The 24,482-nt window shown below is 50.6% G+C and overlaps 1 protein-coding gene across 1 annotated transcript in view; it reads left to right on the plus strand.

Moving 5' to 3' along the window:
* Window positions 1-13,499: 13,499 nt before the first annotated feature.
* The window catches only part of dcaf5 (ddb1 and cul4 associated factor 5), a 157,632-nt gene continuing 146,649 nt past the window's right edge, over window positions 13,500-24,482 (plus strand). The window contains exon 1 of the mRNA XM_072485650.1: window positions 13,500-13,874. Within this exon, the coding sequence (XP_072341751.1) occupies window positions 13,676-13,874 (199 nt within the window). The 5' untranslated portion in view covers window positions 13,500-13,675. The remainder of the gene's footprint in view (window positions 13,875-24,482) is intronic.

Consider the following 24,482-nt stretch of genomic DNA (forward strand, 5'->3'; position numbering starts at 1 on the left):
CATTGTTAACCGCAGCAATGTTGATTTGATAGATGTTTTGTGTGCAGGTACCATACTAGCTAATCACCATTTATGGAACCTTAAAGTCCTAATAATATCTCCATGAATGTTCTAGTCAGATTCACTGATTTTGAATGTGCAAAATATCTTCCAAAATGTAACTTGAAACAAGCAGACATAAACAAATGTATTGATGAATTCAAAATAGCTGAAATTTCCAAAAAATAGTTGAATAAAAACCTCCAAGTATTGTTAGGAAAACCCAAGATAGTGTAATATTTTTTCTGTTGGTAATATTCTTGTCACATTTTTGTCAAACTGTTGAGAGTGTATGAGTGGTAATTGAAGCAGAGAAAGAGGGCTGGATTCTCCGGTTGCCAATGCCGATCGGCCGGAGAATCAAAGTCCCCGACCGAATCAGAGCGGCGCTGCTTTTGCGATGCTCCGTCCCCTCCAAAGCGGCGTACACGGAGATGTTGCCTGAGGCCCACCCCCCGATACTCTGCCCCGACCGCCGGGTTCGTGAAGGCATCGGTCGTGTGTGGTCTCATCCGTCCGGAATTAGGCGTGGCGCCTGAGGACTCAGTCCGGCATCGCCACAGTCGGGGAGGGCCGATCCGCGGGCAGGGGGCACTTTGTCAGGGGTTGGGGGCACTGTGGGGGGGGGGGGGGGTCCGGGGCACACGAGCCGGCCAAAGGGGGGGGCACTATTTTGAAGGCCGGGTCCGCAAGTGGCCTCCGCCATGTAGTGCGTTGCCACGCCGGCATGGTGACATATCCTTAGAATCGAATAATCCAGCCCCGAGTGACTGTAAGTATCTAAACTATGGGTACTATGTGGTAATAAGCCTTGAAATACTTCAAACAGATGTTTACATCAGGTAATTTAGTAAGGATGTTTACAGATTTGAATGGGCTGTTGTGGTTCAAAGGAGAAGCGGCAGCTAACCTGGACGAGTACGCAACCACCGTCACAGACTTCATCAGTAAGTGTGTCGAGGACTGTGTAACAAAGAAGACAATATGGGTATTCCCCAATCGGAAACCCTGGCTCAACCAAAAGGTTCACTCCCTGCTGAAGTTCGGGACGGAGGCGTTCAACTCTGACGACCCTGACCTATATAAGAAATCCAGGCACGACGTACGGAAAGCCATCAGGGATGCAAAAAGACAATAACGCATCAAACTAGAGTCCCAGGCCAACGACACTAACCCACGATGACTATAGCAGGGCCTACACAAGATCACAGGCTATAAAGCAAGGCCAGGCAGAATATCTGGGGCTGGAGCATCCCTACCCAATGATCTGAACAAGTTCTATGCCCGCTTTGAGCAGTCAGCCAATGTATCAGTGCCACCCGTCCCAACAGCCCTGGATACACCCATATCCACTATTACAGCCTCAGAAGTAAGAGCTGCCTTCTTGAAAGTGAATCTGTGGAAAGCGACGGGCCCCAACAGAGTCCCTAGCTGAGCACTCAGAGCCTGCGCAGACCAGCTGCCGAGTGTATTCGCAGATATCTTCACTACCTCACTCCTCCACTCTGAGGTCCCCACCTCCTTCAAAAAGACCAACATAATACCAGTACCAAAGAAGAACAAGGTAGCGTGCCTCACCGACTAGTGGCCCTGACATTTGGTATCATGAAATGCTTTGAGTGGCTAGTCATGAAACGGATCACTACCAGCCTCCCAGATGGTCTCGATCCACTGCAGTTTGCCTATTGGTCCACAGCAGATGCTATCTCCCTGGCTCTGCAATCAACACTCGAACACCTCGACAACAAGGGCACCCACGTGAGACTGCTGTTCATAGACTACAGCTCCGCTTCAACACCATTATCCCAACAAGACTAATAACCAAACTCCACAATCTTGGACTTGACCCCCTCCCTGAGCAGCTGGATCCTCGACTCCCTCACCAGCAGACCGCAATCTGTCAGGATAGGCAGCTGCACCTCCTCCACAATAGTCCTCAACACCAGAGCCCCGCAAGGATGTGTGCTCAGTCCTGTACTGTACTCCCTATACACACATGACTGTGTGGCAAGATTTAACTCCAACTCAATCTATAAGTTTGCGGATGATATGACTATGGTGGGCCGTATCTCAAACAATGACGAATCTGACTACAGGAGGGAGATAAATCACTTGGTTGCATGGTGTACCAAAAACAACCTCTCTCTAAATGTTGGAAATACCAAGGAACTGATCATCGACTTCAGGAAGCCTAGCACGACACACACTCCCGTCTGCATCAATGGCTCCGAAGTGGAGATGGTCGATAGATTTAGGTTCCTGGGGGTCACCATCACCAACAGTCTGTCCTGGTCCACTCACATTGATGCAACAGTCAAGAAAGCCCAACAACGTCTCGACTTCCTATGGAAGCTAAAGAAAGTTGGCATGTCTGCATCGACTCTCACAAACTTCTACAAATGTGCGATAGAGAGCATCCTATCCGGCTGCATCACAGCTTGGTATGGCAACTGCTCGGTCCAAGAGCGTAAGAAACTGCAGAGTGTGGTGAACTCAGCCCAACGCATCACACAAGCGTGCCACCCACACATTGATTCTGTATACACCTCCCGCTGCCTCAGGGAGGCAGACAGCATTATCAGAGACTCGTCCCACCCAGACATTGCCTTCTTCCACACCCTTCCATCAGGCAGAAGGTACAGAAGTCTGAAGACTCGCACATCCAGACGTAGGAACAGCTTCTTCCCCACAGCTACAAGACTCCTCAACGACTCCCCTCGGACTGACCTGTTCCCTGCAAGAACACTATTCACAATGCCCTATGCTGCTCTTGCTCATTTATTTGCTTTCTTTGCTTTGTTCTACACTGTAACCAATCACTGTTTGTCGATATACCATTTGTCAATGTTCTCTGTTGATTATTCTTTTGTCTACTATGTACGTACTGTGTACGTTCCCTCGGCCGCAGAAAAATACTTTTCACTGTACTTCGTAACATGTGACAATAAATCAAATCAAATCAAATCAAGACTTGGGTGTATAAGAAAGGTGTCATAGGTAAAGTTTGGATAGAGCCAGTTTACTTTTCTTTTAAACTCTGAAAGCTAACGTAAAGAAATAAAGTTAATCATTCCTAAAGTTAAGAAATTTTAAAGAGACAGGATAAGACAATGGAGAGATCAAAGGGAAAGAATATATTTAAGGAGATATGTTTTAGATCTCAATAGGCTGGCAGGAATAGCTGGCTGACTCCCATCAAGCGGTGTGAACAAAGCCAGACCTGACAAATGGCTGCTGTTAGTCTCAGAGAGCACACCAAGATGTCTCGACCTCTCATGATATTGAATGTAAATGTTGCCACAGTCTCAGAGGGTCATAGGCTCCTCTCCTCTTTGAGAGCCGACTGGTGGCGATTTAACCGGAGTGTCACCACACCTCAGGGAAGGTGCAAGGTTCAGAAGGCGGGGCCTTCATAAATAACATCAGCCGATATGTGAACAATTCTAACAAATGATGCCGCAATCTTCTCTTCTTTGAGTTGAACAACCCTCGCATCTCCAATCGAGAAGTGAGTTTTCTCATCCCTGGAAGCATTCTTGTGTATCTTTTCCGCACTTCTTTACAAACCTTGACAAACTTTCAAATGTGCAGGGCACAGAATTGGATACAATAGGTGGAATTCTTTGGGTTCTTAAAAGATCTTTATTGTCACAAGTAGGCTTACATTAACACTGCAATGAAGTTACTGTGAAAATCCCCTCGTCGCCACACTCCGGCGCCTGTTCGGGTACACAAGAGGGAGAATTCAGAATGTCCAATTCATCTAACAAGCATGTCTTTCGGGACTTGTGAGAGGAAACTGGAGCTCCCGGAGGAAACCCACGCAGGCACGGGGAGAACGTGCAGACTCTGCACAGACTCTGACCCAAGCCGGGAATCGAACCCGGGTCCCTGCCGCTGTGAAGCAACAGTGCTAACTACTGTGCTACCGTGTCGTGTTTATGAGGCTAAGGAAGGTGGCCGGCAGCTCCAGCGGTGGCAGGAACCTGAGCCAAATTCTGCGCTTGGAACCTCATTAATTATGCGGCGGCGAGTTCCCCTCCAAATCTCCTGGAGGGCATTCCTCCGTCCACCTCCAGCTGGTGGATTGGGAGGTCCTGGCGCCATATTTAAGCACCAGTCCAGCACAATCGTATCACTCTCCAGCCCACCTGTCTTCATCAGGCTGTGCACGATATCAGCAACCCAGAGGGAAAAGGTTAGCAGCATCAAGAAGAAGTCTGTTCTTCCACCCCCGAAGTCAATCACCAGTGTAGTGCACATGCCCCAAATGGACCTCTACCCACCACATCTGGAGTCTTGAACATCCCCATCCAGTAAATAATGTGGTATCCCTTTGACCCCCTTGTTTGTGAGCTTTTCATGCAGCTGTGTCGGGATCCAGCTTCCCTCCCCTCGGTCTTCCCTCAGGCTTCAAGGCATCTCCTTCATCCACCTTCCTGCCCTCAACTTTGCCCCCACTACTTGCACAGTCCTCCTTCCTCATTGCCTCATTGTCTTCATCAGGCTTTGTACTGATCGGACCCGGTAACACATGAGGATCCAAGGATCCGGCAGCATCGTGCTGTCAATGAAGACCAGTGAGATGGAGGACAGGAACCTTTCTGCCCCAGCAGAGTGGTGTACAGCACATCAGGAGCAGCGCAGCACTATGGTAGAAAGCTGTTACACTTACCTCCCGAAGTTTCTTGCAAAGTGAGGATCACCTTGCACCTGCCACTCCTTAGCAATCTCATGCTGGTGTGGCGCAAGACACAGGCCTAAGAGGGCAGCTGTTTTAATGGCCATGCATGAGATGCAAATTAATGCAAATAGAATTCATGCCTCAGCCAGTGGGAAGATCAAGGCACTAAGCTACCATTGAGAGAATTGCAAAGTGATCTTATGGCAGCTTTGTGGTTCCTGCAAGATTCTCCGCTCCCACCCGCCACCCACCACCCCACCGCGGGCGAGGTGGGAGAATTCCGTCTAATTTTCCAGTTGAGATCACCGGTGTTTTACAAATGTGCTCCATGGGTGCAATCTTCCCAAAATTGCTCAGTGTATTGGATCAGGTGAGAACAAATGTGTGAAACTTGCCGTTTTCACAGCTGTCTTTTCTCGCTTGATTTACCAACATGCTGTGCAATTTCAGAGAGCTGCTGAGGATCACATAGCCGGCAGGAGGTGCGAGGCCTCAAAATGCCAGCAACGCTGGGAATCTGAGATCAGGGCATGCTTTTACAGGGTGCCCCGATCTCACAATTAAATTTAAGGCCACCCCCACAATGGGCATTGGGAACTCCCTCCACAGACATCGGGACCCCCCCCCCCCCCCCAGAGGATAAGGAGAACCCCCCAACCCTCAAATGCAGAAGGGATCTCCCCACATGCAGAAGGTGAATCCCCCCCCCCCCCCACCCCATAGAGGTGGGTAACACCCCCCACCAGTGCCTCATGGCAGTGTCCCCTGGCATTTCCCTCTGACAGTTCCTCCTGGCAATGCTCCCTGGCAGTGCCAGGGGAAAATACCTCGGTATGTCCCTCTATCCCAGGGCCTTCAGGGACCTCCGCGCTCTCGCATGTTATCACGACTGGTTTTCATTTTCAAAAACCAGTAGTGATTCACATCAGCATGACATCATGCTGCCGGGACAGGGGTAAGAAATGTTGTGGGCGGGCGTTACGGCCTCAAGCCCAGTAATTATATGATCATTTATTAAATTGTATGAAAATCAGGTTCACGCCCTTTCTGGAGGAACCTGATTACATCACTGGTGGGGGCCGGGGAAGACCTCAAACTGACATCTCACCGGCGCAAATCCTGTTTTGGGCTGCTTGCGAGATTTACCAGCCAAAAATGGGATTTGCCCCCACTATTTTTGGTTTATACTGCCTTAGATAGATGTTTACAGCATGGAAACAGGCGTTTTGGCCCAGCTTGTCCATGCCGTCCAGTTTCTATCACTAAGGTAGTCCCATTTGCCTGCATTTGGCCCATATCCCTCTATACCCACCCTGCCAATGTAACTATCTAACTGTTTTTAAAGGAAAAAAATTGTACCCGCCTCTACTACTGCCTCTGGCAGCTCATTGCAGATACTCACCACCCTCTGTGTGAAGACATTTCCCCTCTGGTCTCTTTTGTATCTCTCCCCTCTCACCTTAAATCTACGTCCTTTCGTTCTAGACTCCTCTACCTTTCGGAAAAGATGTTGACTATCTACCCTATCTATGCCCATCATTATTTTATTGACCTCCATAAGGTCACCCCTAAGTCTCCTACACTCCAGGGAAAAACGTCCCAGCCTATCCAGCCTCTACTTATAGCTCAGACCATCAAGTCCTGGCAGCATCCTCGTAAATCTCTTCTGCACTCTTTCTAGTTTAACAACATCCTCCCTCTAATAGGGTGACCAGAACTGAACACAGTATTCCATGTGTTGTCTTACCAATGTCTTGTACAACTTCAACAAGACGTCCCAACTCCTGTATTCAATATTCTGACCAGTAAAACCTAGCATGCTGAATGCCTTCTTCACCACCCTGTCCACCTGCGACTCCACCTTCAAGGTGCTACGAACCTGTACCCCTGGATCTCTTTGTTCTGTAACTCACCTCAACTCCCTACCATTAACTGAATAGGTCCTGCCCTGATTTGATCTACCAAAATGCGTCACCACACATTTATCCAAATTAAACTCCATCTGCCATTCATCGGCCCATTGGCCCAATTGGTCAAGATCCTGTTGCAATCTTATATAACCTTCTTCACTATCCACTATGCCACCAATCTTGGTGTCATCTGCAAACTTACTAACCATGCCTCCTACATTCTCATCTAAATCATTAATATATATAACAAATAACAGTGGGCCCAGCACCGATCCCTGAGGCAGACCGCTGGTCACGGGCCTCCAGTTTGAAAAACCACCCTCCACAATCACTCTTTGGCTTCGGTCGCCAAACCAATTTTGTATCCAATTCGCTACCTCACCCTGGATTCCGTGAGATTTAACCTTTTCCAACAACCTACAATGCGGTAACTTGTCAAAGGCCTTGCTAAAGTTCATGTAGACAATGTTAACTGCAATGCCCTATCTACCTTCTTGGTTACCCCTTCAAAAAACTCAATTAAATTGGTGAGACATGACTTTCCCCTTACAAAGCCATGCTGACTTTCCCTAATTAGCCCTTGCCTGTCTAAATGCCTGTAGATCTTGTCACTCAGTATCCCGTCTAACAATTTACCCATTACAGATGTAAGGCTAACCGGTCTGTAGTTCCCAGGCTTATCCCTACAGCCCTTCTTAAACAAGGCACAACATTTGCTACTCTCTAATCTTCAGGCACCTCTCCTGTGGTGTTGATGATTCAAATATCTCAGCTAGGGAGCCGGCAATTTCCACCCTAGCCTCCCACAACATCCTGGGATACGTTTCATCAGGTCCCGGGGATTTATCTATCTTGATGCGCTTTAATACCTCCAGCAGCTCCTTCTCTGTAATAATATGTACACTCCTCAAGACATCACATTTTATTTCCCCAATTTCCCTAACATTCGTTCCTTTCTCAACAGTAAATACTGACGAGAAATATTAATTTAGGACCTCTCCCATCCCTTGTGGATCTGCACATAGATGACCTTGTTTATACTTAAGAGGCCCTACGCTCACCCTAGTCACCTTTTTACCCTTTATGTATCTGTAAAAGCTCTTTGGATGTTCCTTTGCCTTATCTGCCAAGACAATCTCATGTCCCCTTTTTGCCCTCCTGGTTTCTCTCTTAACTCTACTTCGACAAGCCCTATACTCTTCAAGGGATCCATTTGATCCCAGCTGCCGATGCATGTCATATGCCTCCTTCTGACCATGGCCTCAATATCCCGAGCCATCCAGGGTTCCCTCCTTCTATGAGCCTTACCCGTCACCTTGAACCCGAGTTAACACCTTTTTGAAAGATTCCCACTTACCAGCTGTCCCCTTGCCTGCAAATAGGCACCCCCAATCAACTTTTGAAAGTTCCTGCCTAATACCCTCAAAATTGGCCTTGCCCCAATTTAAAATTTTAACTTTTGGGCCAGAACTATCATTCTCCATAGCTATCTTAAAACTAATGGAATTATGGTCACTGGTCCCAAAGTGATCCCTCACTAACACTTCTGCCACTTGCCCTTCTTATTCCTATTAAAAGGTGTCATTTCACACTTCTCTGCATTAAATTTCTGTCTGAATCATTGTATTCACATGAAGTCTGTCCTCACCACAATTCATAATATTTCCAAGTTTTGAGTCACCTTGCAGATTGTTTTGAAAGTGTGCCCTAATTCTGAGTTATTAATATATAACACGAAAACCATTGATCCCAGTACTGACCCCGGGGTCAAAACCTGGAAGCACTGTGAATTGCAAGGAGTTGAACTATTATTAAACCACTGGTTAGGCCTCAATTGGAGCATTTTGGGCACCACACTTTAGCAACGATCTGAAGGCATTTGAGAGGGTGGAGAAAAGATTTATAGAATCATTCTGGAGTTGAGGATAGACTGAAGGAACTGAAGTTGTTTTCCTCAGTGTTGAGATTACCTAAGAGTATAGTGAAGACAGATACAATTGTGGTTTTCAAAGGGAATTGGATCGTTATTTGAAGATAAAATATTTATCAGTCTAAGAGTAAGGATTGGGGGAGTAACTCTAGTTGAGTCGCTCTCATAGAGAGATGGCATGGACACAGTGGGCCAAGTTGACTCCTTGTGTACAAAAGTAAAATACTGCGGCTGATGAAAAAACAAAGTGCTGGAAATAATCATAGATCAGGCCGTATCTGCAGAGAGAAAATCAAAGTTAATGTTTTAGGTCCAGGAAACCTTTAATCAATAATCAACCTGAAAAGTTAACTGTGTTTCTCTCTTCCCAGATGCTGACTGACCTGTTGAGTATTTCCAGTATTATTAATATTATTGTGAGAAATAGAGCTGGTTTAAAATGATATTTGTATTTGTAGGCATTACAAATAAGATATAAGTTTAAACTTAATTTGTGTTTCTGTACATATGTGTAAGAAAGGATTAGGACTGTAGTTAGCTTCATGTTAAACAAAGGTGCCTGCATATCTGTGAGTTTCAATTTCACTTTAAACTGTGCCTGCATTATAATCAAAGATTTATGACGTAAAAGCCACTATAGAGGTTAAAAAAAAACTTGGCTGCTGCTTAGCAACAGAGGCCCAGACTAAAGAGTAGTAGCATTTGGATTCAGTTGTAACAAGGTATTTGAGAAGAAAGCAGCTCACACAGACTCTGCCAGTACTAGCAGGTCAATGGAGTAAGGGGCATAAAGAAAGTTCCAGTAGCTAAAGAACAGATATTTCTAGAAACCATGGAATGAAATCGGATTCCTGGGAAGGCTGAGTCAAAGGGACAAAGAACAGGAATTGGAATAAGATACTATTCACTGAAGTTAAAGGAGCAGAGCGAGAGGCTCCCGATCAAAGACAGAGCTACAAGGTGCAGACCAGATGGAATTGGCTAGAGGGAAGCCAGACATCTGAAGTAATTCTAAGGTCGGTGACACCTTAATACAGCTTGTGAAGCAGTGGTGTTCTGTTGGTGTGCCTGGGTACCTGAGAAATTGTGTGGAAGCTTGAATGGAAGTGATAATCTAGGGCAGAGGAATACTGAAAGGTTAGAAATCCTGGAAGTGGATCCTTGGTGAAGGTATCTGAGAGAAATTCTTATGTGGGAGAAGGTTTCAAAGTGTGTTCTTCGAGAGTGGAGTTTGGAAACCCTCGTGTGGAAGTCAGATTTCCAGTGAGACTAGTTGACTCACAGTGTGACAAGCATCTGGAGGGATTTGGTGAAAAATCCACAGAAGTTTTATTGGGTGGCATCTGTCACTTGGTTTCAGAGTGTGGTGTGTCTTACCACATTTCGCCTATTGCTTTACATGGATTGTGTACTTACTGAGAACTTTAGCGTATAAGATACTTTGTAATGTGTGTAATGCTGATAAATCTGTATATAGCTGTAAAGGTGTGGTGGAAGTGAAGGAGTAGCGTATTATAGTTAATCTTTTCTCAGAGTCATAGAGGTTTACAGCATGAAAACAGGCCCTTCAGCTCAATTTGACCATGCCGCCCAGTTTTTACCACTAGGCGAGTCCCAATTGCCCGCATTTGGCCCATATCCTTCTATACCCATCTTTCCCATATAACTGTCTAAATGCTTTTTAAAAGACAAATTTGTACCCGCCTCTACTACTGCCTCTGGCAGCTTGTTCCAGACACTCACCACCCTGTGTGTGAATAAATTGCCCCAGGACCCTTTTGTATCTCTCCTCCTCACCTTAAACCTATGCCCTCTCATTTTAGACTTCCCTACCTTTGGGAAAGGATGTTGACTATCTACTTTATCTATGCCCTCATTATTTTATAGACCTTTATAAAATCACCCCTAAGCCTCCTGCACTCCAGGGGAAAAAGTCCCAGTCTATCCAGCCTCTCCTTATAACTCAAACCATCAAGTCCCAGTAGCACCCTCGTAAATGATTTCTGTTCTCTTTCTAGTTTAATAATATCCTTTCTATAATAGGGTGACCAGAACTGTGCACAGTATTCAGAGTGTGGCCGTACTAATGTCTTGTAATGTCTAGATCACCATTGTTCTGTAACTCTCCCCAACACCCTATCATTAACTGAGTAGGCCCTACTCAGATTCGATCAACCAAAATGCATCACCTCACATTTATCTAAATTAAACTCCATCTGCCATTCATCAGCCACTAGCCCAATTGATCAAGATCCCGTTGCAATCCTGGATAATCTTCTTCACTGTCTTGTTTAATAAATGTTTAATTCCTTTGTTAAAAGTTAATAAGCAGTACTGTAACTCTGTTCATCCGCATCTCTAAACAGAAAATAAAAGTTACGATCTGTTGAGCCAGGGTTAGATCCTGGGATCTGACTGTCCAGTAGTAACATCAGCCGAGATTTTAACATTTTGTTTTTCATTGCTTCTCTTTGTGCCATGTAATCATTCTCTCCTCCCCAGATGATGACTGGCATGTTGAGTATTTCCAGCATTATTCTTGTTATTTTTATTGCCTCTTTCTGTGCTATGTAATCATTCTCTCCCCCAGATGCTGACTTGCCTGTTGACACCGCTACCACCATTCCTGGGTGTGTCCTGTCTCACCGGTAGGACAGACCCAGCAAAGGTGGTGGCACAGTGGTATACTGTTGGGAGGGAGTTGCCCTAGGAGCCCTCAACATTGACTCTGGACCCCATGAAATCTCATGGCTTCAGATTAAACACGGGCAAAGAAACCTCCAGCTGATTACCATCAGCTGATGAATCAGTGCTCCTCCATGTTGTTTGTTAGCGCCAGGGACCCGGGTTCCCGGCTTGGGTCACTGTCTGTGCTAAGTCTGCACGTTCTCCCTGTGTCTGCGTGGGTTTCCTCCGGGTGGTCCAGTTTACCCCCACAAAAGACTTGCTTGTTAGGTGAATTGGACATTCTGAATTCTCCCTCAGTGTACCCGAACATATGCCGGAGTGTGGTGACTCGGGGATTTTCACAGTAACTTCAATGCAGTGTTAATGTAAGCCTATTTGTGACACTAATAAAGATTATTATTATGTCCAAATGCTGCACGACCTGGACAATATCCAGGCTTGGCCTGACAAATGGCAAGTTACATTTGTGTCACACAAGGCAATGACCATCTCCTGCAAGAGAGGATCTAACCATCGCCCCTTCATTACCATCGCTGAAACCCTCACAATCAACATCCTGGAGTTATCATTGATCCGAAACAGAACTGGACCTGCCATATTAATACTGTAGCTACCAGAGCACGTCAAAAGCTAGGAATCCTGGGGCGAGTAACTCACCTCCTGATCCCCCCAAAGGCCGTCCATCATCTACAAGGCACAATTCAGGAGTGCAATGGAATATTCTCCACATGCCTGGATGAGTGCAGCTCCAACAACACTCAAGAAGCTCGACACCATCCAGGACAAAGGAGCCTGCTTGATTGCTTCCCCTTCCACAAGCATTCAAACCCTTCATCACCGATGAACAGTGGCAACCGTGTGTACCATCTACAAGATGCACTGCAGTAACTCGCCAAGGCTCCTTAGACAGCACCTTCCAAACTCATGACGACCACCATCTAGAAGGACAAGAGCAGCAGATACCTGGGAACGCAACCACCTGGAGGCTCCCCTCCAAGTCACTCGCCACCTTGATTCGGAAATATATTGACATTCCTTCACTGTCGTTGGGGCAACATCCTGGAACTCCCTCCCTAACAGCACAGTGTGTGTACCTACATCTCAAGGACTGCAGTGGTTCAAAAAGGGAACTCACGACCACCTTCTGAAGGGCAATAAATGCTGGCCTAACCAGCGACACCCACATCCCGCAAAATAATTTAAAAAAAAAGAGTATTTCCAGCATTATTATTATTTGTATTGCCACTTTCTGTGCTATGTAATCATTCTCTCCCCCAGAACACACACTAACAGGTCCAAAAACAGCTTCTTTCCTGCTATTACCAGACTCCTGAATGACCTTTTATGGACTGAACTGATCTCTTCACACATCTTCTCTACTGAGTACTACTACATTCCGTATGCTTCACTCGATGCCTGTGTCTATACATTTATATTGTGTATTTATATATGTCCTACGTTTTTTCATGTACAGAACCATCTGTCTGGACTATACACAGAACAATACTTTTCACTGTACCTCAGTACACGTGACAATAAATCAAATCAAATCAATCACTGTGCAGAGGTCCCAGATTCGATCCTGGCTCTGGGTCACTGTCCATGTGGAGTTTGCTCATTCTCCTGTTCGCGTGGGTTTCGCCCCCACAACCCAAAAGATGTGCAGGTTAGATGGATTGGCCACGCTAAATTGCCCCTTAATTGGAAAAAATTAATTGGGTACTCTAAAAAAAATTTTTTAATCAAATCAAATACTGACTGACTGACTCGCTGAGTATTTCCAGCATTATTTTTGTTATTTTTTTTGACTCTTTCTATGCTCATTCTCTTCTCCCAGATGTGGACTGACCAACTGAGTGTTTCCAGCATTATTATTTGTATTGCCTCTTTCTGTGCTATGTAATCATTCTCTCCCCCCAGATGCTGACTAGCCTGCTGAGTATCTCCAGCATTGACATTGTCGTCATTTTGCTTTCTTGCCTCTTTCTGTGCAAGTGACCAAACCTCACCGCTTACTTCACCGTCGCTGGGATGTTGACAGCTCCACAGGAAGATTGTCCAGGCGGGCGGTGATCAAACCTTTTAGGGAGGGGAAAGCAAAATAGAGAGAAAACAAAAGCAGGGGTGTGATTAAGTTTGCTGATGAATTGCGTGGGGGTGGGGACGGGGGACAAGAGAGAAAGCAGCTTTTTAGAAGTGTTAAAATCATAGTTGTTGGGGAGGGTTTTATTTCCCAGTCTGAGAGAGGGGGGGGGGTGGGGGAAGGAGGATGAGCTGCTGAGTGCCGACGGAGAGCGACCTGCCGCCGCAGCTCTGGATGTGGGACGCGGGCCTCGGGCGGCTTCGCAGCTGCAGCCGAGCGGTCGCCGGTTTCACACGGCGGCAGTGAGGAGGAGAAGGAGGAACGGCGGCCGCCTCGGGACGATGCGGGAGCCCGGACCCGAGTCCTTGCTGCGGTTCCTGGGCCGCCGGGCCCTGAGCGGCGACCGCTTCCTCAAGGAGGCCTTCCAGCGGCAGCGCCTGTCCGCCTGCCCCAACCTCTTCAAGAAGGACCTGCTCGGCCACTTCGGCTGCGTCAACGCCATCGAGTTCAGCGGCGGAGCCGGGGAGCTGCTGGTGTCGGGTAAGGGAGGTCCAGGGGACGAAGGGTGGTGCTGGTGTGGGGAGGACAGAGACCCCGAGGCTTGGGGGCCTAGTGAGTGGTGTCCGGGAGAGGGAGGCGGAGGCCCGGCTTGGAGAAGGCTAACGGCGTCCTGTTTAATCCACCCCACCCCACTTGACCCTCGGCCCAGGCCAGAAGTCGTGGCCCTGGTCTGGGCAAGTCGAACAGCCCCCCCCCCCCCCCCCCAAAAAAAAATCTCCTTGGGAATCATCAACACCCCCCATCTCCTTTCTCGTCCCCCCCATCTCCTTTCTCGACCCCCCATCTCCTTTCTCGACCCCCCATCTCCTTTCTCGACCCCCCATCTCCTTTCTCTACCCCCCATCTCCTTTCTCTACACCCCCCCATCTCCTTTCTCTACCCCCCCCCATCGCCTTTCTCTACCCCCCCCATCTCCTTTCTCTACCCCCCCCCCCCATCTCCTTTCTCTACCCCCCCCATCTCCTTTCTCTACCCCCCATCTCCTTTCTCTATCCCCCCCCATCTCCTTTCTCTACCCCCCCATCTCCTTTCTCTACCCCCCCCCCCCCATCTCCTTTCTCTACCCCCCCCCCATCTCCTTTCTCTACCCCCCCAATCTCCTTTCTCTACCCCCCATCTCCCTCCATCTCCTTTCTCTACCCCCCCCCCCATCTCCTTTCTCTACCCCCCCCATCTCCTTTCTCTACCCCCCCATCTCCTTTCTCTACCCCCCCAATCTCCTTTCTCTACCCCCCCATCTCCTTTCTCTACCCCCCCCATCTCCTTTCTCTACCCCCCCATCTCCTTTCGCTACCCCCCCATCTCCTTTCTCTACCCCCCCCATCTCCTTTCTCTACCCCCCCCATCTCCTTTCTCTACCCCCCCATCTCCTTTCTCTACCCCCCCATCTCCTTTCTCTACCCCCCATCTCCTTTCTCGACCCCCCCCATCTCCTTTCTCGACCCCCCCATCTCCTTTCTCGACCCCCCCATCTCCTTTCTCCACCCCCCCATCTCCTTTCTCCACCACCCCCATCTCCTTTCTCTACCCCCCCCCATCTCCTTTCTCTACCCCCCCCATCTCCTTTCTCTACCCCCCCATCTCCTTTCTCTACCCCCCCATCTCCTTTCTCTACCCCCCCCCATCTCCTTTCTCTACCCCCCAATCTCCTTTCTCTACCCCCCATCTCCTTTCTCTAGCCCCAAACCCCCTCCATCTCCTTTCTCTACCCCCCATCTCCTTTCTCTACCCCCCATCTCCTTTCTCTACCCCCCCAATCTCCTTTCTCTACCCCCCCATCTCCTTCTCTACCCCCCCATCTCCTTTCTCTACCCCCCATCTCCTTTCTCTACCCCCCCCCATCTCCTTTCTCTACCCCCCCCAATCTCCTTTCTCTACCCCCCCAATCTCCTTTCTCTACCCCCCCCCCCAATCTCCTTTCTCTACCCCCCCCAATCTCCTTTCTCTACCCCCCCCAATCTCCTTTCTCTACCCCCCCAATCTCCTTTCTCTACCCCCCCCAATCTCCTTCTCTACCCCCCCAATCTCCTTTCTCTACCCCCCCAATCTCCTTTCTCTACCCCCCAATCTCCTTTCTCTACCCCCCAATCTCCTTTCTCTACCCCCCAATCTCCTTTCTCTACCCCCCAATCTCCTTTCTCTACCCCCCCATCTCCTTTCTCTCCCCCCCAACCCCCTCCATCTCCTTTCTCTACCCCCCCAACCCCCTCCATCTCCTTTCTCTACCCCCATCTCCTTTCTCTACCCCCCCCAATCACCTTGTCTCTACCCCCCCAATCTCCTTTCTCTACCCCCCCAATCTCCTTTCTCTACCCCCCCAATCTCCTTTCTCTACCCCCCCAATCTCCGTTCTCTACCCCCCCAATCTCCTTTCCTACCCCCCCAATCTCCTTTCTCTACCCCCCCAATCTCCTTTCTCTACCCCCCAATCTCCTTTCTCTACCCCCCCAATCTCCTTTCTCTACCCCCCCAATCTCCTTTCTCTACCCCCCCAATCTCCTTTCTCTACCCCCCCAATCTCCTTTCTCTACCCCCCCAATCTCCTTTCTCTACCCCCCCAATCTCCTTTCTCTACCCCCCCTATCTCCTTTCTCTACCCCCCCAATCTCCTTTCTCTACCCCCCCCAATCTCCTTTCTCTACCCCCCCAATCTCCTTTCTCTACCCCCCCAATCTCCTTTCTCTACCCCCCAATCTCCTTTCGCTACCCCCCCAATCTCCTTTCTCTACCCCCCCCAATCTCCTTTCTCTACCCCCCCAATCTCCTTTCTCTACCCCCCCAATCTCCTTTCTCTACCCCCAATCTCCTTTCTCTACCCCAATCTCCTTTCTCTACCCCCAATCTCCTTGTCTCTACCCCCAATCTCCTTTCTCTACCCCCAATCTCCTTTCTCTACCCCCCAATCTCCTTTCTCTACCCCCCAATCTCCTTTCTCTACCCCCATCTCCTTTCTCTACCCCCCAAATCTCCTTTCTCTACCCCCCCAAATCTCCTTTCTCTACCCCCCCAAATCCCCTTTCTCTACCCCCCCCAAATCTCCTTTCTCTACCCCCCCAATCTCCTTTCTCTACCCCCCAATCTCCTTTCTCTACCCCCCAATCTCCTTTCTCTAACCCCCCAATCTCCTTTCTCTACCCCCCAATCTCCTTTCTCTACCCCCCCATCTCCTTTCTCTACCCCCCCAACCCCTCCATCTCCTTTCTCTACCCCCATCTCCTTTCTCTACCCCCCCCAATCTCCTTTCTCTACCCCCCCAATCTCCTTTCTCTACCCCCCAATCTCCTTTCTCTACCCCCCCAATCTCCTTTCTCTACCCCCCCCAATCTCCTTTCTCTACCCCCCCAATTCTCCTTTCTCTACCCCCCCCAATCTCCTTTCTCTACCCCCCCCAATCTCCTTTCTCTACCCCCCCAATCTCCTTTCTCTACCCCCCCAATCTCCTTTCTCTACCCCCCCAATCTCCTTTCTCTACCCCCCCAATCTCCTTTCTCTACCCCCCCAATCTCCTTTCTCTAGCCCCCCCAATCTCCTTTCTCTACCCCCCAATCTCCTTTCTCTACCCCCAATCTCCTTTCTCTGCCCCCAATCTCCTTTCTCTACCCCCAATCTCCTTTCTCTACCCCCAATCTCCTTTCTCTACCCCCATCTCCTTCTCTACCCCCATCTCCTTCTCTACCCCCCAAATCTCCTTTCTCTACCCCCCCCAAATCTCCTTTCTCTAGCCCCCCAATCACCTTTCTCTACCCCCCCCCAATCACCTTTCTCTACCCCCCCCCAATCACCTTTCTCTACCCCCCCCCAATCTCCTTTCTCTAACCCCCCCCCCCATCTCCTTTCTCTACCCCCCCAATCTCCTTTCTCTACCCCCCCAATCTCCTTTCTCTACCCCCCTATCTCTTTTCTCTACCCCCCCGCCCACCCCCCCAAGTCTCCTTTCACTACCCCCCATCTCCTTTCTCTACCCCCCAATCTCCTTTGTCTACCCCCCATCTCCTTTCTCTACCCCCCAACCCCCTCCATCTCCTTTCTCTACCCCCCAACCCCCTCCATCTCCTTTCTCTACCCCCCCATCTCCTTTCTCTACCCCCCCATCTCCTTTCTCTACCCCCCCATCTCCTTTCTCTACCCCCCCATCTCCTTTCTCTACCCCCCATCTCCTTTCTCTACCCCCCCCATCTCCTGTCTCTACCCCCCATCTCCTTTCTCTACCCCCCATCTCCTTTCTCTACCCCCCCAATCTCCTGTCTCTACCCCCCCAATCTCCTTTCTCTACCCCCCCAATCTCCTTTCTCTACCCCCCCAATCTCCTTTCTCTACCCCCCCAATCTCCTTTCTCTACCCCCCCAATCTCCTTTCTCTACCCCCCATCTCCTTTCTCTACCCCCCCATCTCCTTTCTCTACCCCCCCATCTCCTTTCTCTACCCCCCAATCTCCTTTCTCTACCCCCCCAATCTCCTTTCTCTACCCCCCCAATCTCCATTCTCTACCCCCCCAATCTCCATTCTCTACCCCCCCAATCTCCTTTCTCTACCCCCCCAATCTCCTTTCTCTACCCCCCCAAGCTCCTTTCTCTACCCCCCCAATCTCCTTTCTCTACCCCCCCAATCTCCTTTCTCTACCCCCCAATCTCCTTCTCTACCCCCCCATCTCCTTTGTCTACCCCCATCTCCTTTGTCTACCCCCCATCTCCTTTGTCTACCCCCCCAATCTCCTTTCTCTACCCTCCCCCAATCTCCTTTCTCTACCCCCCCCCAATCTCCTTTCACTACCCCCCCCATCTCCTTTCTCTACCCCACAATCTCCTTAGTCTACCCCCCATTCTCCTTCTCTACCCCCCACCCCCCCCCAATCTCCTTTCTCTACCCCCCCATCTCCTTTCTCTACCCCCCCCCATCTCCTTTCTCTACCCCCCCCCATCTCCTTTCTCTACCCCCCCCATCTCCTTTCTCTACCCCCCCTATCTCCTTTCTCTACCCCCCCAATCTCCTTTCTCTACCCCCCCAATCTCCTTTCTCTACCCCCCCAAGCTCCTTTCTCTACCCCCCAATCTCCTTTCTCTACCCCCCCCCAATCTCCTTTCACTACCCCCACATCTCCTTTCTCTACCCCCCAATCTCCTTTGTCTACCCCCCATCTCCTTTCTCTACCCCCCCAACCCCCTCCATCTCCTTTCTCTACCCCACCATCTCCTTTCTCTACCCCACCATCTCCTTTCTCTACCCCACCATCTCCTTGCTCTACCCCCCCAATCTCCTTTCTCTACCCCCCCCTATCTCCTTTCTCTACCCCCCCCAATCTCCTTTCTCCACCCCCCCATCTCCTTTCTCTACCCCCATCTCCTTTCTCTACCCCCCCAATCTCCTTTCTCTACCCCCCAATCTCCTTTAACCCCCCAATCTCCTTTCTCTACCCCCCAATCTGCTTTCTCTACCCCCCAATCTGCTTTCTCTTACCCCCCAATCTCCTTTCTCTACTCCCCAATCTCCTTTCTCTACCCCCCAATTCTCCTTTCTCTACCCCCCAATCTCCTTTCTCTACCCCCCAATCTCCTTTCTCTACCCCCCAATCTCCTTTCTCTACCCTCCAATCTCCTTCTCTACCCTCCAATCTCCTTTCTCCACCCCCAAGCTCCTTTCTCTACCCCCCAATCTCCTTTCTCTACCCCCCCAATCTCCTTTCTCTACCCCCCATCTCCTTTCTCTACCCCCAATCTCCTTTCTCTACCCCCAATCTCCTTGCTCTACCCCCAATCTCCTTTCTCTACCCCCCAATCTCCTTGCTCTACCCCCCAATCTCCTTTCTCTACCCCGCAATCTCCTTTCTCTACCCCCCAATCTCCTTTCTCTACCCCCCAATCTCCTTTCTCTACCCCCCAATCTCCTTTCTCTACCCCCCCAATCTCCTTTCTCTACCCACCCAATCTCCTTTCTCTACCCCCCCAATCTCCTTCTCTACCCCCCCAATCTCCTTTCTCTACCCCCCCAATCTCCTTTCTCTACCCCCCCAATCTCCTTTCACTACCCCCCCATCTCCTTTCTCTACCCCCCAATCTCCTTTGTCTACCCCCCATCTCCTTTCTCTACCCCCCCAACCCCCTCCATCTCCTTTCTCTACCCCCCATCTCCTTTCTCTACCCACCAATCTCCTTTCTCTACCCCCCATCTCCTTTCTCTACCCCCCCAATCTCCTTTCTCTACCCCCCCAATCTCCTTTCTCTACCCCCCAATCTCCTTTCTCTACCCCCAATCTCCTTTCTCTACCCCCCCAATCTCCTTTCTCTACCCCCCCCCCCAATCTCCTTTCTCTACCCCCCCAATCTCCTTTCTCTACCCCCCAATCTCCTTTCTCTACCCACCCAATCTCCTTTCTCTGCCCCCCAATCTCCTTTCTCTACCCCCCCAATCTCCTTGTCTCTACCCCCCAATCTCCTTTCTCTACCCCCCAATCTCCTTTCTCTACCCCCAATCTCCTTTCTCTACCCCCCAATCTCCTTTCTCTACCCCCCAATCTCCTTTCTCTACCCCCCCATCTCCTTTCTCTACCCCCCCAATCTCCTTTGTCTACCCCCCCATCTCCTTTCTCTACCCCCCCAACCCCCTCCATCTCCTTTCTCTAACCCCCCATCTCCTTTCTCTACCCCACCAATCTCCTTTCTCTACCCCCCCCATCTCCTTTCTCTACCCCCCCAATCTGCCTTCTCTACCCCCCCAATCTCCTTTCTCTACCCCCCAATCTCCTTTCTCTACCCCCCAATCTCCTTTCTCTACCCCCCCCAATCTCCTTTCTCTACCCCCCCCCCCAATCTCCGTTCTCTACCCCCCCAATCTCCTTTCTCTACCCCCCAATCTCCTTTCTCTACCCACCCAATCTCCTTTCTCTGCCCCCCAATCTCCTTTCTCTACCCCCCCAATCTCCTTTCTCTACCCCCCAATCTCCTTTCTCTAACCCCCCAATCTCCTTTCTCTACCCCCCAATCTCCTTTCTCTACCCCCCAATCTCCTTTCTCTACCCCCCAATCTCCTTTCTCTACCCCCCAATCTCCTTTCTCTACCCCCCCATCTCCTTTCTCTACCCCCCCAATCTCCTTTGTCTACCCCCCCATCTCCTTCTCTACCCCCCCAACCCCCTCCATCTCCTTTCTCTACCCCCCATCTCATTTCTCTACCCCCCCAGCCCCCTCCATCTCCTGTCTCTACCCCACCATCTCCTTTCTCTACTCCCCCAATCTCCTTTCTCTACCCCCCCATCTCCTTTCTCTACCCCCCCCATCTCCTTTCTCTACCCCCCCCATCTCCTTTCTCTAACCCCCCATCTCCTTTCTCTACCCCCCCAATCTCCTTTCTCTACCCCCCCAATCTCCGTTCTCTACTCCCCCAATCTCCTTTCTCTACCCACCCAATCTCCTTTCTCTACCCCCCCAATCTCCTTTCTCTACCCCCCCAATCTCCTTTCTCTACCCCCCAATCTCCTTTCTCTACCCCCCCCCCCCAATCTCCTTTCACTACCCCCCCACATCTCCTTTCTCTACCCCCCAATCTCCTTTGTCTACCCCCCATCTCCTTTCTCTACCCCCCAACCCCCCTCCATCTCCTTTCTCTACCCCACCATCTCCTTTCTCTACCCCACCATCTCCTTTCTCTACCCCCCCAATCTCCATTCTCTACCCCCCCCAATCGCCTTTCTCTACCCCCCCCAATCTCCTTTCTCTACCCCCCCCAATCTCCTTTCTCCACCCCCCCATCTCCTTTCTCTACCCCCCATCTCCTTTCTCTACCCCCCCATCTCCTTTCTCTACCCCCCCAATCTCCTTTCACTACCCCCCCATCTCCTTTCTCTACCTCCCCATCTCCTTTGTCTACCCCCCATCTCCTTTCTCTAACCCCCCCCAACCCCCTCCATCTCCTTTCTCTACCCCACCATCTCCTTTCTCTACCCCCCAATCTCCTTTCTCTACCCCCCCAATCTCCTTGGTCTACCCCCCCATCTCCTTTCTCTACCCCCCCCAACCCCCTCCATCTCCTTTCTCTCCCCCCCCATCTCCTTTCTCTCCCCCCCATCTCCTTTCTCTCCCCCACCAATCTCCTTTCTCTACCCCCCCCATCTCCTTTCTCTACCCCCCCATCTCCTTTCTCTACCCCCCCAATCTCCTTTCTCTACCCCCCAATCTCCTTTCTCTACCCCCCAATCTCCTTTCTCTACCCCCCAATCTCCTTTCTCTACCCCCACCCAATCTCCTTTCTCTACCCCCCCATCTCCTTTCTCTACCTCCCCCCAATCTCCTTTCTCTACCCCCAATCTCCTTTCTCTACCCCCAATCTCCTTTCTCTACCCCCCAGTCTCCTTTCTCTACCCCCCAGTCTCCTTTCTCTACCCCCCAATCTCCTTTCTCTACCCCCCAATCTCCTTTCTCTACCCCCCAATCGCCTTTCTCTACCCCCAATCTCCTTTCTCTACCCCCCAATCTCCTTTCTCTACCCCCCAATCTCCTTTCTCTACCCCCCAATCTCCTTTCTCTACCCCCCAATCTCCTTTCTCTACCCCCCAATCTCCTTTCTCTACCCCCCAATCTCCTTTCTCTACCCCCCCCCATATCTCCTTTCTCTACCCCCTCCCCCAATCTCCTTCTCTACCCCCCCAATCTCCTTTCTCTACCCCCACCCAATCTCCTTTCTCTACCCCCACCCAATCTCCTTTCTCTACCCCCACCCAATCTCCTTTCTCTACCCCCACCCATCTCCTTTCTCTACCCCCCACCCAATCTCCTTTCTCTACCCCCACCCAATCTCCTTTCTCTACCCCCACCCAATCTCCTTTCTCTACCCCCCCCAATCTCATTTTCTCTACCCCCCCAATCTCCTTTCTCTACCCCCCCCCATCTCCTTTTTCTACCCCCCCAATCTCCTTTCTCTACCCCCCAATCTCCTTTCTCTACCCCCCCAATCTCCTTTCTCTACCCCCAATTCTCCTTTCTCTACCCCCCAATCTCCTTTCTCTACCCCCAATCTCCTTTCTCTACCCCCCAATCTCCTTTCTCTACCCCCCAATCTCCTTTCTCTACCCCCCCATCTCCTTTCTCTACCCCCCCCAATCTCCTTTCTCTACCCCCCCATCTCCTTTCTCTACCCCCCAACCCCCTCCATCTCCTTTCTCTACCCCCCCAATCTCCTTTCTCTACCCCCCCAATCTCCTTTCTCTACCCCCCCAATCTCCTTTCTCTACCCCCCCAATCTCCTTTCTCTACCCCCCCAATCTCTTTCTCTACCCCCCCCCCAATCTCCTTTCTCTACCCCCACCCAATCTCCTTTCTCTACCCCCCCCCAATCTCCTTTCTCTACCCCCCCAATCTCCTTTCTCTACCCCCCCAATCTCCTTTCTCTACCCCCCCAATCTCCTTTCTCTACCCCCCTCATCTCCTTTCTCTATCCCCCCAATCTCCTTTCTCTACCCCCAATCTCCTTTCTCTACCCCCCATCTCCTTTCTCTACCCCCCCAATCTCCTTTGTCTACCCCCCCATCTCCTTTCTCTACCCCCCCAACCCCCTCCATCTCCTTTCTCTACCCCCCATCTCCTTCTCTACCCCACCAATCTCCTTTCTCTACCCCCCCAATCTCCTTTCTCTACCCCCCCAATCTCCTTTCTCTACCCCCCCAATCTCCTTCTCTACCCCCCCAATCTCCTTTCTCTACCCCCCCCAATCTCCTTTCTCTACCCCCCCCAATCTCCTTTCTCTACCCCCCCAATCTCCTTTCTCTACCCCCCCAATCTCCTTTCTCTACCCCCCCAATCTCCTTTCTCTACCCCCCCAATCTCCTTTCTCTACCCCCCCAATCTCCTTTCTCTACCCCCCCAATCTCCTTTCTCTACCCCCCCAATCTCCTTTCTCTACCCCCCCAATCTCCTTTCTCTACCCCCCCAATCTCCTTTCTCTACCCCCCCAATCTCCTTTCTCTACCCCCCCAATCTCCTTTCTCTACCCCCCCTATCTCCGTTCTCTACCCCCCCCAATCTCCTTTCTCTACCCCCCCAATCTCCTTCTCTACCCCCCCCAATCTCCTTTCTCTACCCCCCCAATCTCCTTCTCTACCCCCCAATCTCCTTTCTCGACCCCCCCAATCTCCTTTCTCGACCCCCCCCAATCTCCTTTCTCGACCCCCCCAATCTCCTTTCTCGACCCCCCCAATCTCCTTTCTCGACCCCCCCATCTCCTTTCTCTACCCGCCCCAATCTCCTTTCTCTACCCCCCCAATCTGCTTTCTCTACCCCCCCAATCTGCTTCTCTACCCCCCCCCATCTCCTTTCTCTACCCCCCCCCATCTCCTTTCTCTACCCCCCCAATCTCCTTTCTCTACCCCCCAATCTCCTTTCTCTACCCCCCGCCCACCCCCCCAATCTCCTTTCTCTACCGCCCCCCCCCAATCTCCTTTCACTACCCCCCCAATCTCCTTTGTCTACCCCCCAATCTCCTTTGTCTACCCCCCATCTCCTTTCTCTAACCCCCCCCCATCTCCTTTCTCTACCCCCCCAATCTCCTTCTCTACCCCCCCAATCTCCTTTCTCTACCCCCCCAATCTCCTTTCTCTACCCCCTCCAATCTCCTTTCTCTACCCCCCCAATCTCCTTTCTCTACCCCCCAATCTCCTTTCTCTACCCCCCGCCCACCCCCCCAATCTCCTTTCTCTACCGCCCCCCCAATCTCCTTTCACTACCCCCCCCATCTCCTTTCTCTACCCCCCAATCTCCTTTGTCTACCCCCCATCTCCTTTCTCTACCCCCCCAACCCCCTCCATCTCCTTTCTCTACCCCACATCTCCTTTCTCTACCCCCCCCAATCTCCTTTCTCTCTACCCCCCAATCTCCTTCTCTACCCCCCCAATCTCCTTTCTCTACCCCCCCAATCTCCTTTCCTCTACCCCCCCAATCTCCTTTCTCTACCCCCCCAATCTCCTTTCTCTATCTCTACCCCCCAATCTCCTTTCTCTACCCCCCAATCTCCTTTCTCTACCCCCCAATCTCCTTTCTCTACCCCCCAATCTCCTTTCTCTACCCCCCAATCTCCTTTCTCTACCCCCCAATCTCCTTTCTCTAC

Source organism: Scyliorhinus torazame, chromosome 2 (genome assembly GCF_047496885.1).
Source record: "Scyliorhinus torazame isolate Kashiwa2021f chromosome 2, sScyTor2.1, whole genome shotgun sequence".
In the NCBI taxonomy this organism is placed as follows: domain Eukaryota; kingdom Metazoa; phylum Chordata; class Chondrichthyes; order Carcharhiniformes; family Scyliorhinidae; genus Scyliorhinus; species Scyliorhinus torazame.